The sequence below is a fragment of the Serinus canaria genome, chromosome 1A (assembly GCF_022539315.1).
Source record: "Serinus canaria isolate serCan28SL12 chromosome 1A, serCan2020, whole genome shotgun sequence".
NCBI lineage: Eukaryota > Metazoa > Chordata > Aves > Passeriformes > Fringillidae > Serinus > Serinus canaria.
In genome coordinates this window covers 19,355,075-19,368,264 of record NC_066314.1, presented here as the reverse complement: position 1 = coordinate 19,368,264, position 13,190 = coordinate 19,355,075, and the positions used below count along the sequence as shown (strand labels likewise).

The 13,190-nt window shown below is 36.8% G+C and overlaps 1 protein-coding gene across 2 annotated transcripts in view; it reads left to right on the top strand.

Moving 5' to 3' along the window:
• Positions 1-11,289, top strand: part of MAPK11 (mitogen-activated protein kinase 11) — a 31,126-nt gene extending 19,837 nt beyond the window's left edge. Inside the window, exons 7-12 of one of the 2 annotated variants that reach the window (XM_030238098.2) lie at positions 479-593; positions 717-788; positions 2,407-2,486; positions 5,277-5,355; positions 6,487-6,660; positions 9,867-11,289. In XM_030238098.2, the coding sequence (XP_030093958.2) occupies positions 479-593; positions 717-788; positions 2,407-2,486; positions 5,277-5,355; positions 6,487-6,660; positions 9,867-9,940 (594 nt within the window). In that variant the 3' untranslated portion in view covers positions 9,941-11,289. Of the gene's footprint in view, positions 1-478; positions 594-716; positions 895-2,406; positions 2,487-5,276; positions 5,356-6,486; positions 6,661-9,866 lie in introns of those variants that run through there. The other variant, XM_050969684.1, reaches the window with a different exon arrangement.
• Positions 11,290-13,190: the final 1,901 nt, after the last annotated feature.

Below are 13,190 nucleotides of genomic sequence, written 5' to 3'. Positions count from 1 at the left end.
ATATACATTTCTCACCTAGTGGCATCAGGATAATGTGTGATTTGAGTAGATGCTTAGACATAAGAAAATTAGACAACAGAAATTCTGCACATTTGTTATCAGCTTATTTGGTCTTTAAATGGCCACTGGCACTTGCTGTTAGCGTTTTACACAAACATTCCCAGCTGATAATAATATTTCATTTTTTTATAGCAACAGTGTTTATTTTTAGTAAATTAATGTCAGTGGAAAATTGAACCCAAGGCAAAATATAAAGTCTGCCTTAGGGAACAAAGCACCAGGTTCATTACAGTGGAAAGCACCAGAGGCTGCACAGATACAGCAGGGAGAGCAGATGAGCTCATCTGCAATGCTGCTGATTTACTTCACTGATAGCGAGAGACTACAGAAAACTCAGTCATGAGTAATGGGAAGATCAGGACCTATACCAAAAGTGAAAGGGGTTTTAAAAAATTATTATTTTATTTTTATTCTGTAGATTTTAGACTTTGGTTTAGCTCGTCAAACTGATGATGAAATGACTGGATATGTTGCAACAAGATGGTACAGAGCTCCAGAAATTATGTTAAACTGGATGCACTACAATCAAACAGGTAAACTGTGAAGGCTTGTATTTTGCTACAGCTGGATGTAGTGATAGTTTTAAACAAAGAAGCAGCTGTGTTTAAGGATCTCTTTGATTCATTGTGCACATTTCTGTCTCTGTTTTTTGGCAGTTGACATATGGTCGGTTGGATGTATCATGGCAGAGCTATTGAAGGGAAAGGCTCTATTTCCAGGAAATGATTGTATCCTTAATATAAAACTTAAAATTGAGCTAAAAAAAGGCTCTCTAACTCTTCCTTTTTTTTTTTTCCCTAAGGACTTGAGTGTTTCTATGGACAATGTTTTGAGGTAACAAACTTGTAAAAGAATAAACAATTTGCTAATCTTTCAGTTCAGTGTATATAAGACCCATTGGTAAGATAAAAACCAGTAATGGATGTTCCTATACAACAAAAAGTTACATTTATTCTTTTGTGTATCTGTATTTAAATAATAACCTAGTTACAACAGGATAGATTTCTTCCATGTGTGGATCTTATTGAAATAACATACACTAAAACTGAAGCTGAGTAAAGGCATCATTTTTTCATCAGCTAATATGATCTAACAAAATAGAAATGCTTTTAGGCTGAAAGTTCTGGAAAATGCAAATGAATTAACTTTTAAGTAATAAGTGAATTAATAGTTCTTTTGTTTCCTGTTATATTAAAAGAAGCCAGTAGTTCCAGAAATGCCAGAGGAGCAACAAAGCCCTTTCTTTTCTGCAGCACTGTGCTGTGGTTCCTGATGGAGCATCAGGGATTTCAATTGGCGTTTCCTGTGCAGCAGGAGCAAAAAAGGGATGTAAAATAATAAAAGAAAACTGAAGAAAAACACATAATAAGGAATTAGGAACCAACTGCATGAAGCTTTTATTATGAGAAACAAGAGCACATTCTTCTGTACTGAATATTAACACTTCTTGTTGCTCTGAGACCCCTCCAAAAACAAACACTTCTGCTAATACTTAGCTGTTGCTGGGTGCAAAGCATTATGAAATTAGAATTGCCTGAAATAATCTTGAGAGAGCTGAGACCAAGTCTCCCCACTGGCCTTTCTGTTGTGCTCAGCATCATTAGGCTCTATTGTAATCAGGCATTCTCCAGGTATGTCATCATAAGGAGATGACTTGTCCTCAAACTGTTTGATTACATAATATGTGGTATTTGAAAAAATCAATATATATAGAAATAAGAGTTTTTAAATTATAAAATATTGTCTACAACTCTATGATTATATCAATTTAAATAGAGCTGTAAAATAATCTTAAGTCTCTATAAAAAATGTAATATACTTTACAGGTCCTAGGTGACAATGAAAAATTAACATTTCCAAAGGTCTTAATCTTGAGACATATATAAAACAAATTTTTAAAGGTATCAAATGATAACTTTTCACTTGCCAGTCTTCAGATTAGTAATTTAGGCCTATGAGCCTAAAATAGCCTATCATATTAAACTGATGTTTAGAAATCCCTCAGATCACTGAAACATAAATATGCTATTAATATTAAGCTGAAGAATGTATTAAATTGGGAACTAGGACAGAAAAGCAATATTTTTCATGCAGCTGACATACCTGACAAGTTAATATAGTACAGTGGAGAATTTGGTACTCCAGGACTAGGCTTAAGCAGATATGAATTGATAGCCTTCCATGAGTGTAAGAGACGGTCCTAGCGGATCGTGACAACGAGCCATGATGGAATTGTCTTACTGAATGGTTTTAAGCATCTTAATATGTTAGTTGCATGCATGGAAGCTCATTAACTGTCTAAACCCAGAAGGACTGTGTGCTGTTCATTTCCCTGAAATTATGCAGATATCGATCAGCTGAAGAGAATAATGGAAGTTGTGGGCACGCCCAGTTCGGAACTTCTGAAGAAGATATCATCAGAACATGTGAGTTCACAGCTTCATTCAGTTAACTGACTTTCTGTCATCCCTTCTCTAACTGGCATTGTATGTCACTGCCTGTGGTACACGGACACTGATTTGGAAATGAGCAAATTATCTCCGGTTTTTGCTGCTAGAATGCCACCAGTCAAAAAATACGATTTTGGAGGCATCCAGATGCCTTGACTGTCACCTGGATAAATTTTGATACTTGTTCTCCTGTACTAAGTTTTTGCAAAGTGTTAAGAAATTAGTCCCAATGATCTTTTAAAGAGCTTATAATTAAATTATATTAATATCATTTAAAAAATTAAAATTGGTGCTCAGCTCAGAGCGTTATATTGTTGCTATTAAATCTGTAGCAATAATATAATAGACTCTGTAATTTGTATGCTTTCTATTGTTGTAAGGTTTCTAAACAGTGATGTATCCAAATCAAAAAATGTGTGCTCTGCATGAGTGCTCTATTTAGATCCCTAATTTGAAAATCATATTTATTCATCTTTCTAAGTGCTTGCGTGAGGTCGAATTTCTTGATAATATTCATAGTTAAGAGGGGGCTTTTCAACTTTCCATGTGACTTCTTTAAATAATAATCTAGTAAATTACCAATTTCCCCTAATTTCTCTGCTAAAGTGACTTAAAAGATTCATTGTAAGCAGTAACTGTGGATAGCCAGCTGAGGAATGAGATGTAGTATTGTTTGATAAAGGCAGGTGATGGGCACAGTGTAAGAGTTCAGATAAACACCAGCACACAGATACCTCCTAAGCCACAGCTCTTTTCTTAAACCTCTTCTGTATACAGCTCAGACTAATACCAGTGGCTATTTTTCAGCTTGTGTATATATTGATGGGTTTCCTTTGACCTTGCTAATGAATACACTAGAAGGTTAAGTAAGCAGGAGCAGTAGGAGAGTCAGAGCAGCCCTGTATTTCTGGAAGATCCAAGTATAATGAAACCTCATCATCACAGGCCAATACACAGTCCCAGAGTTTTTGGGTACCCAGCACCTAGGAATGGCTGGAGCAGGAGGCTAACGAAGCATCCATCCTTTTGCCAGGGCCTTCATCAACCAACAAATCTCAGACTGTGCTGTCCTAAGCATAGGTCTGTGTAAATTCTCATAGGTCCTTTTGTAGCCTTCATGTGCTGTTAAGATCCTACAGGTTTTGCTGTAACACATTCTCAGTAGTGTATACAAATGTGCTATTTTCCCACAACTAGTGATCATGAGAGTAACACCTTAAATACTTAACTGGAAATAGTACATGCTTTGTTCTTTTAATTTCTTGTGCTTCAGAGCATAGCTCTGTGAGGTACAGGGATCCTGAAACTATTTTATTTGGGCTAATTATACCTTTAGAGCACAGGCAGAACACAAAAACCAGGTTAATGAACAGGAGTGCTTCTAGGTCACCTCTGGGCTGCTGCTGCCTGATTACAGGAGCAATATCAAATGAGATGTATACCATGCTTGGAGGTAATTGCCAGCTGCAAGGGAGTTTCTTCATTCTAGTTCTTCACCATGCAGTTTGGCCTTATTGTTTAGGTATTTCTTAATGCAGCTTGCAGACATGGACAATTTTTTAACATTCCTGTAACAGCAATGTCAGAGATTTGCTGAAATGCCAAGTCTATTTTCAGTTATAGGTAGAGGATTAAACTGGAAGCTAAAAGATTGACCTCCTTGGACACTTCAGCACAAGTTACTGAGGTGTTTGTGAGTGTTTCATGTTAATATGAGTTTAAATGATAATTGTGTTTCAGAATAATTTAAACATTGGGATTCTCCTGGTCAGGTTTCTGCGGGGAGTATATAAGCAGAGGGGACAGGCTAGTAAGTGCACTTTGATAGGTCTGTTTTGTTTTCAAAGGATTTCTGGGCAAGGTTGGAGGTAATTTTCACTGCGTGAAATGAAGTTCAGTCATGGTAGGAATAGTTGTTGATTAGTTGCTGTTTTCCATGGGCCAAGGATGTTTAATTAGCCTTCTGCAGATAGTGTCCTTCTAACGGGACTGCTAAATCTTGAGAGACATCTGTGTAACACAAACACGTTTTAAAAGGGTTAGGATTTGTCCAAAGACCAGTTGAGGTTTTTTATGGATTTAGAGAATAGAGACCACCTGCTTCTTTTTTGACAATTCCTTTTCAGAATTCCCTGTCTGATCCAAGTATGCAACGTCTTCTCTTGCCAGCCTATCTACCTCAGCCTAAAACTTTGTAGATCATGTACTGTCAGGCTGACATTTGTGGATTCTATATCCAGGCAGGCTTTTACTAGCTGAGTTTGGATTAACCTTTCACAGCCACAGTGAAAAGGCAAGCTCTTAAATTCTGTGAAACATCTGAAAATCTGTTCACATGGAGTATCAGAATTTTTTTCTTTGGTTAGTGAAGCTATGTCTCACCAGAGAAGAGAGAGGCGGGAAGGCTGCAGACTGAGTTATACCACTTTGCTGAGGGTAACTCAAAGATGATTTAGGCTGCAGTTTCTGATTGATCATTACATGCATATGTTCCCTGAGGATATACTGCAGTGAACCAGTAAGCACAGGTGAAAACTAAAGTGCTAACACTCAAGCCTTTAACCAAAATGTACCTGCTTAAAACTCTCTTGCTTATTGTCCAGTATACAGGGGTGAGTGTTTGAAACAAGGTCATACATTGTGGTTGTATGTAAAGAGGAATTCCCATGTAAGAAACATAAAAAATATGTCTGGTTTTTTAGAGTTGATGTGGTTACTGTTGAGCAAAATTTAACCCTTATCATAAGTATATTAACTTATTTCTAGGCAAGAAAATACATCGAATCTCTTCCACATATGCCTCAGCAGGATTTGAAAGCAGTGTTTCGTGGTGCCAATCCATTAGGTAAGACAACCAAGATAGACTGACACACTAAGACAGGGACTAAAGCATTCCTTGTGTTCTTTGCTGTATGACCAATAATAATAAATATAATAATAATAATCATCATCATCATCAGATCAGTGCAAAAAGCATTGCTTAACCTTTCATCCTGAGACTGTTTTCCCATCATGAAGCCTGTGTCTTTTTGTTTCCGATGGAGATTACAGGAACCTCCTAAAGGAAAATGGTTCATGGATGAAAAGCAAAAGCCAGCTGTAGATAGCAGAAATAAATAAAAATGTCATGGGGTCTAGATTAGAGACATCATTTCTGGCTCAGGAAGGCCACGAGCTGTAAATTGCTGGCAAGCAGAAGAATATACCAGGAAGTATAGCTGTTTGAATGACCCTTTGGAGTATTATTTCCTAGGAATATATGAGCCATTGTTGGACACAGGATACTGGGCTAAGGCAGACCTTTGATCTAATACTGTATAATTGTTTCTCTGTATAATCAATTGGTTCTGCCTGTGCAAAAGAAATGTTTCTGTGAACTTTTTCTTGTGACATAAAAAGAAGATACTTGAGTCATCAGAGTCATCTCACTGCAGTAACAGGTCAGTTCCATCAAGTGCACATTATAGGAAAGTATTGTGAGTTAAAATGGTTTGAATTCATTTTGTATATTAGTACAAATTTTATTCTTACAAATACAAGTAGTTTTGAACACTTTCATATTAAAAAATGGGATTTCTTTTCCTGAAGTACATGAGAGCATGCTATGTATTAATAGCATAAAGGCAAATTAATGCCAATGTTTATATGAAAGCAGTAAAAAAATAGTATTTGAAATAGTTATGATAAAATCTCCATTAAAAAAACTAATTTCAGCCATACCATTCTCTCTTATTTCTAGTATACTTCAAATGTCAACTTTAAACATATTTTGTTTATGCTGGAACAAAATATGAGCTGAAACTTTCTTCCGCTCTCTTTTTTACTCACAGTACAAAATCTTCAAACCTTACTTGTTGTGTTGCCTAAATTTTGCCAGTAAAATTAGTTGTGTGAGAGTAGGTGGTGTGTAAACAGTTGCCTTTTATTTCCTCATGGTCTCTTCTGTCTTTGAACTGCATTTCTGGTTTTGCCTTAGCCGTAGATCTTCTTGAGAAGATGCTGATTTTGGACAGCGATAAAAGGATCACTGCATCGGAAGCGCTTGCGCATCCCTACTTTGTGCAGTATCACGATCCAGATGATGAACCTGAGGCCGAGCTGTATGACGAGTCCATAGAAAACAAGGAGCGAACCATAGATGAATGGAAAGGTATCAGAACTGCATGCACTGCTTAAGACATGTAGCAGAAGAAAGCCTTGCTTAAATAACAGTTTTCCTCCATTTCTAGCCAGAGGAATTTGAACTTTTAAGCCTCAGGCAAACAAGTTCATATGTGTGCTTGTGGGAGTGGACAGGCAGAAAAGCTTATATTTCCTCTCTGGATTTTGCCCACTCCCCTCCTTCTGACTAGATTCCCTGTAGAATCTAGTCAGAAGGAGGGGAGAAGGCTTAATGAAAAGCTGATGCTAGCTACCAGGTAATTACACATTCTGTTTTGCTTTTAGTTTTCTAGGTCAGATCCCCAGCTGAAGTAACTGTCCTGGGGGAAGTGACACTGCCTGGGATTCTGGTCTAGTTCTGACTAGAACCAGAAAGTAATATTATCCACATAGATCTGTATTTTGTTAATTCTTTAGATAGCAAAGGAATTTGGATTAATAACTACACCATGCTATTGGTCTTGTTTGAGATGATAGTTGGTTTTACTTGGGAGTGACACCCGAGAACCTTTCTTTGATAGATAGTGCAGCAACCGTCCATGCTTGCAACACAATCATATTGCACTGCAGTATCACAGAAGTAAGGTGGCTCAACATTAGACTGCAAGTACACTGAAAAGTACAGTCCAATTTCACCACTGTATAACGAGGACATATTATTCTAAAAATTCCTTACTTGAGAATAATGTTGTAGAAAACTAATTGTTTCTGTTTATCAATAAAGGTCTTTCCTTGGCTTAAGATGAAATATGTCTTCCATAAAATAAATGTTATTTGTTTCTATTTGTATTTTCTGTAACTTTTACTTGGGAAAGATTTTATAAAAATGTATTATCACAGTGGTTAGGTTTATGATGAAGAATACACTCTTGTCTTACTTATGCCCATTCACTTGTGCCATGTTTTATCGTGGGCATTACAGGGGTGAAAGCAGACTGTCTACAGCAAATGTATCTTAAAGAAAGATAATAGTGGGGCCATGGCTCTCTCTACAATAAATCAACCCCCTAGAGCCCTGGAAAGGATTCTGTAGATGCTGACTCTGTCTGTACAAACAAGGAGGATTGACTGGCATTGCTTACTCCTTACACATGCTGTCCTTTGCAAAACCTGGCAGCCTACAGCAGCACCCATACATCTTGTTTCTTGAGAGCTGCCTTCATTTGCTGCTATACTCAGGAGAGGATGATTTTATTTTCTGCTGCTTTTTCAGTTGCCTGAGTCTTTAACAGGAAAGTTTAACAATTTCTGAGTCATGAAGCAGATTTCTGTTTGTTATGAAACTCCACTGAAATTATTTCAGCAACAATCTTAATAGCTTAACACTTTCTAAACTGAAATGAGGATATGAAGGTGAAATCTCTTGGAAGGGCAGTATCATTTCATTTGTCATTGCATTTTTCATGCATCATTTTTTACATCATTGACCTTGATGGCACTACGGGTCCAATTCCTTCTTTATTCAGGTTTAAAAAAAGGTGTGAGAGAAAAATCTCCAAACTCGCACAGCAGGTTTGCTGCTTTTCCTTCTTCCCCCTGGCTGTATTTTTATCTTGGGGAATAAACTTTTTATTTTCAAGTACAGCATGTGACACATTTAAGTAAGATAACATAAAATGTTTGTAGTGTTGATGAAATGTTGACCCAATTTCTCAAGATGTCATTGGCATGTTTCTGCTCTTTTTCTGTTCAAGTTAAAAATCAGTGGTGCCTGATCATAAGGGACTGGGCACCAAAGTAAATGAGATTTCAGACACTTTGTCTTATACATTATGCACTTCAGAGTTTTTTTGGCCTCCATTGCACGCTGCTGAGGCTCACAACCCAAGCTCATAGATTTCTTACTGACGTGTTAAATCAGTTAATAGAGGCCAAGAGTATGCTATTCAGAGCTGAATGCTATACATTCTCTCCTTAGATGTTGTCCCAGTTGCACATCTCTGCTGAGTAGGTGCAGTGAGAAGTGTGTAAAGAGCTTCATGAACATAAACCACACAGCCAGTAAGAATAATTTCTAATACAGTCCCTGGTGTCCGATTTGTGAGGACACTGCCTTCTCCAAGTTCAGTCAGCTGTAGCTGCTCCCTGGTTGCCTGTAATTCTATGTAATAGTCATAAGTCAGTCACTCAAAGTCACCTAACAAATCCTCCAATGCCTGGAGTTCTGCATACAGAATTTCCTTCAGAGAAATCCCTCGCTGAAACTGTACACAGTGGTCAAGCACTGCACAACCAGAGCATAGGCAAGATTCAGTCCCAAGATTTTTTTACATACTTTAGAGGAGTCCTAGGTACACTTGCAGGCATAGCAGCTGTCTCAGACAGAGTTACTTAATAAAAAAGCTAATAGGCATGAGTTTGATATGATTTAAACATCACTGTTTGGAAAACAGAACCTGAAGTAATGCCATCACCTGAAGTTAGCCATATGCAAACAGGATGTGGCCCTTAAAAAGCAGCATCTAATTTGAGAAAATACAAAATACTTACAACATATTCCATTAATGTCCAAGGCAGAGAACAGGACATGACTGTTAGCATGAAAAGATAAAGGGTTATTCCCGAAGCAGGGTAACATGGCAAGTAACCCATGTTTCTAGCTATTGATGAATATAGAATTTCCTGATGAAAGCTGTTACATGCTTCTAAGACAAAAAGAAAATTTTTTTCAGAGTACCGTAAAATTAAGTCAGCTGCAGTAAAACATTAAAAAAAAACCCAATAAAAAAAACGAAAAACCAGGATCCTGAGGAATTAGCACAGAATTGCAAATGATATATAATTGAAGGCAACTGACTGAGAGATGATAAAGAATGTTCTCCACAGTTAAAATGTACATTTTAAAACCTATGTAGGTACTTTTAAAGATTCCATTTTCCATTACATATTGTCATTTATTACATTTTGGCAGGTCATCTGACAGCGTAATTGATGTTTTCATTTCAGGGCCTGTGTGTTTTAGTAATTAGTTGAAGGGGACAGTCGTGTTGTACAATAACAGTATTTGTGAGTGTAATTTGTAATCTGAGGTTAAGCGGAGGATTCCTAGGGAATTCAGTCTATTTTTGGATCTGGATGCTAAAGAGGCTGGAAATACAAACTACAGGTCACATGTAAAACTGTTTTATCGGGAATATTTTTCTTTTGGAGAAAATATCACCTAATTCTTCTCTCTTCCTTACACCCCCTCTACAGAACTTACCTATGAAGAAGTGAATAGCTTTAAACCACCCGACCTAAAAATGGACAGCCTGGAGATAGAACAGTGAATACAGGCAGCTCTGTCTAGCCTTGCTGCACTATGAAGACTGTTAAAATATAACCATACAATTTAACCTGTGGTCAGACATGGATTTTACTATCCAAAGATTTTGGAGAGATGTGGAAAAACAGATGCATTAAACAGAAGCCAGATGTTGTCTGGATTGGGTGGGGGTGTTTTTGCCTTGTAATATGAATGTATTCCCAGCTCACAAAGGGTGGTAAAGAACTGCTTCATTCTGACAAAATTATGCACTGAGTTCTGTCAAGCTGTGTGTTCTGCATGTTTCATTTTATCAGTCGTATTGCCAAAATAAAGGTGACCTTTTAAATTAATTTTAAAATTGTACATTTAAAGCATGAATGTATACAAACATAAACAAGAAGTCCATACAAGCAATCCTTTTTCTTTTGGTGGCATTTTATCTGTCTGTTTTTGTACTATTTATAGTTAGTGCCTTTATGAAGAGAGGGTGTGGTAGTGAGATAGACAGAATATGCATATGTAGTCATATCTGTGGTGGTCTTACACATGTACTGGATGTCTCTCAAGCAATCTTAACACCAGTTGAAAGTCAGTAAAAATAAATCTTTCTCTTCTCTTGCCATTCAAGTGTCTGTTCTCATTATTTTCCACATCTATTTTTGATTCTGCACAATACCCATTTGTGAGATAGTTTTACTTCCTGATGGTATTCCTCACCATGCCATTGCTAGACTGTTGGTGAATTTGCCTGGGTTTACAGGAAGGTGCTTTGAAGGTACTGCAGCAGAGCTCTGTAGACTTCTGCAAGCTTCAGCAAAGACTGTCACAGATGGCAGGAGTGCTTAGTTCAGTTCACAGCTTTGAATTAAATATTCCACATTGTCTTATTTTTCTTCACAAAATCCTTTGGAAAGTAATAATTGCCATTGGAAGACATGACAAAACAAGGAGATTCGAGAATTTAACACATTCTCATTGGAGTTTCTTTTAAGCAAAATTTTAAAGGTTTCCGACTCTGAAAAGTTGGAAAATTAAATTTAAAAATTACAGGATACATAAGATACTGAGATATTTTAAATAATCAAATTTATATGATTCCTTCATTATGCTGTATACAGGAACATAACAGGCATAATAGTGTAAAAGGAACATCCTTTTGGCACATGGCCTCTTGTATTGCATTGCCTGTGTCTTTGTACAGACTTGTGATTCACAGCTGTTTAATGTTTAATTTGTGTCTTGTTCTTGCTTTGTCAGAGTCTTATTTTAGAGGTGGCTTTTTATAATATTTAGGTTTTCTGAAACTTTTGTCATTAATATTCAATTGTATAGCAGTTATATAAGGTAATGGATTCTACTGCATTTACTTTCCTCTGTATTTTTTCTATGTAAAAAGAAAGGCTTTTTCTTAATAAACAGATTTAAAAACAAAAAATCAAGTCCAAGAACTTTGCTTTTTTCAAAAATAGAAATAGGCATTCTATCTAGAAAATATGCTTCTAATTTATGGACTAAGTGATAGATTGTTTTGGCAATGTTGACCAGTTATCCAGTACTTGCATCCAATGAAATGCAGCCACTTGTATTCAACTTTCCCCAGGGTGTTAATCTGAAAGTAAATGCCTGCAGGGATTTCTTGTGACTCCATTGAAGTGCTGTCAGCCATTGTTACTTTGGCTGGATGAGGCTTGTAATGATCATCAAAGACTGAATTTCATGCTGACTAAAATAGGTGAAAAAGTTCTAAATCTTTAAACTATTTGTCTAACTACATAATGAAAATATTCACTCAGTCAAATCTTTAACATTTTTTAAATTTGTTTCTTTGCCAGTTAAAAGTAACTCAGTGCTTTATTTTCTCTGAAATCTGATATTGAGTTTACAAGCCTATTTGGCAGCTCCATTTCAGCTGGAAGGACAAAGATGAAGTAAAGAGATTTCACAAAAACTTTTTGTGTCTGACAATAATTATTTTATTATGGGGTTTGTCCCTTCATTTGTTAAAGCTGGTTTCCTGGCTCTGAGGGTGGCCATTGTAAAATGCTTTAAAGGATGGGTAAAACTGGTTGCCATAGCTCTGCCACTTGAGGTAGCAAGAAAGTTTTATGTTGCTTCCAAAATTTCTTCTGGCAACTCTGAATCTTCCTCTGAATATTTTCTCTGACATTCAGAGATGCAGGTTTTTTTCTAGGAGATAAATTATGTAGGAAGAACATGGTCATAGCCACATTTAAACTAATCAAAAATGACACTAATGGGCAACAATAGCTCAGCCCTTTTTAATGAATTACCAACAAAACCTGTAAATCATCTCATTTTAATGTCAAGAACAACAGTAGGGAGACAGACATCTTTTTCTTAGATGTGCAAAATGAAGGTAATTACTTAGACCTCAAAAACCAATAATTAAAGTATTTTTCTAGAGTAGGTAACCAGCTCCCTTGTGGCAATCCAACATGAGACCATAATTTGATAACTTTATCAGTTTACAACAGCAGGAGAGGGTAATTGGAAAGCCAGTACCCCAATGGGACAGAAAGGTGGGAGGCTTAGCACTAACAATGCTTATCATTTGAACACAGATGGAGGAAAACATTTATCTACCAACTCAAACAGGCAGATGGAGGTAAATATAGAGGAGTGAGGGCTTTGTCAGGATTGGTGAGGCAGATGGCTTAAAAGTAAATTTTAAAGAGTAAGTAAATATAAAGCTTTTATAAAAAAATATTTGCTAAAAATGTCATTAATGAAGGCATTGATTACATGGTCCAGATGTTATTTGCAAAACTTGTAGTGGTTCCTGCTTAAACAGTGGGGGTTTAATCTCCTGACAGCACTGTTACTTTCAGTAGCACATTCGTATCTTTGCAGGTGCCCTCTACATTGCATTTATGCTTGAGGAGAGCAGAGTAGGTTTTAGCCCACACTAAATTAGGGTACTCTCATCCCTGGCCACCTGCAAAGCACAGAGGGGAAGGAGGAGCATAGCTAGGCTTTGCTCATGGAGAAGGCAGCTCAGGCTTCCAGTGGGCAGAATACAGCTGTCCAAGGATTTTCTCTGGTCAATTACCAACATTGTTAGCAATGCTGGTAATTGACCAACCAAGATTTACTTTTAATCTGAATTTATCTAATTTCAGCTTTCAGTCGCAAAAGCTTGTTATCCATCCACCTAGTGAACTGAAATCACAGCTAGTATTTATTATCTCACTCTATAATCAGGGTCAGTGCAACCCCAAGTCTAGTAATTTTATCATCACTGGCAGCAAAAT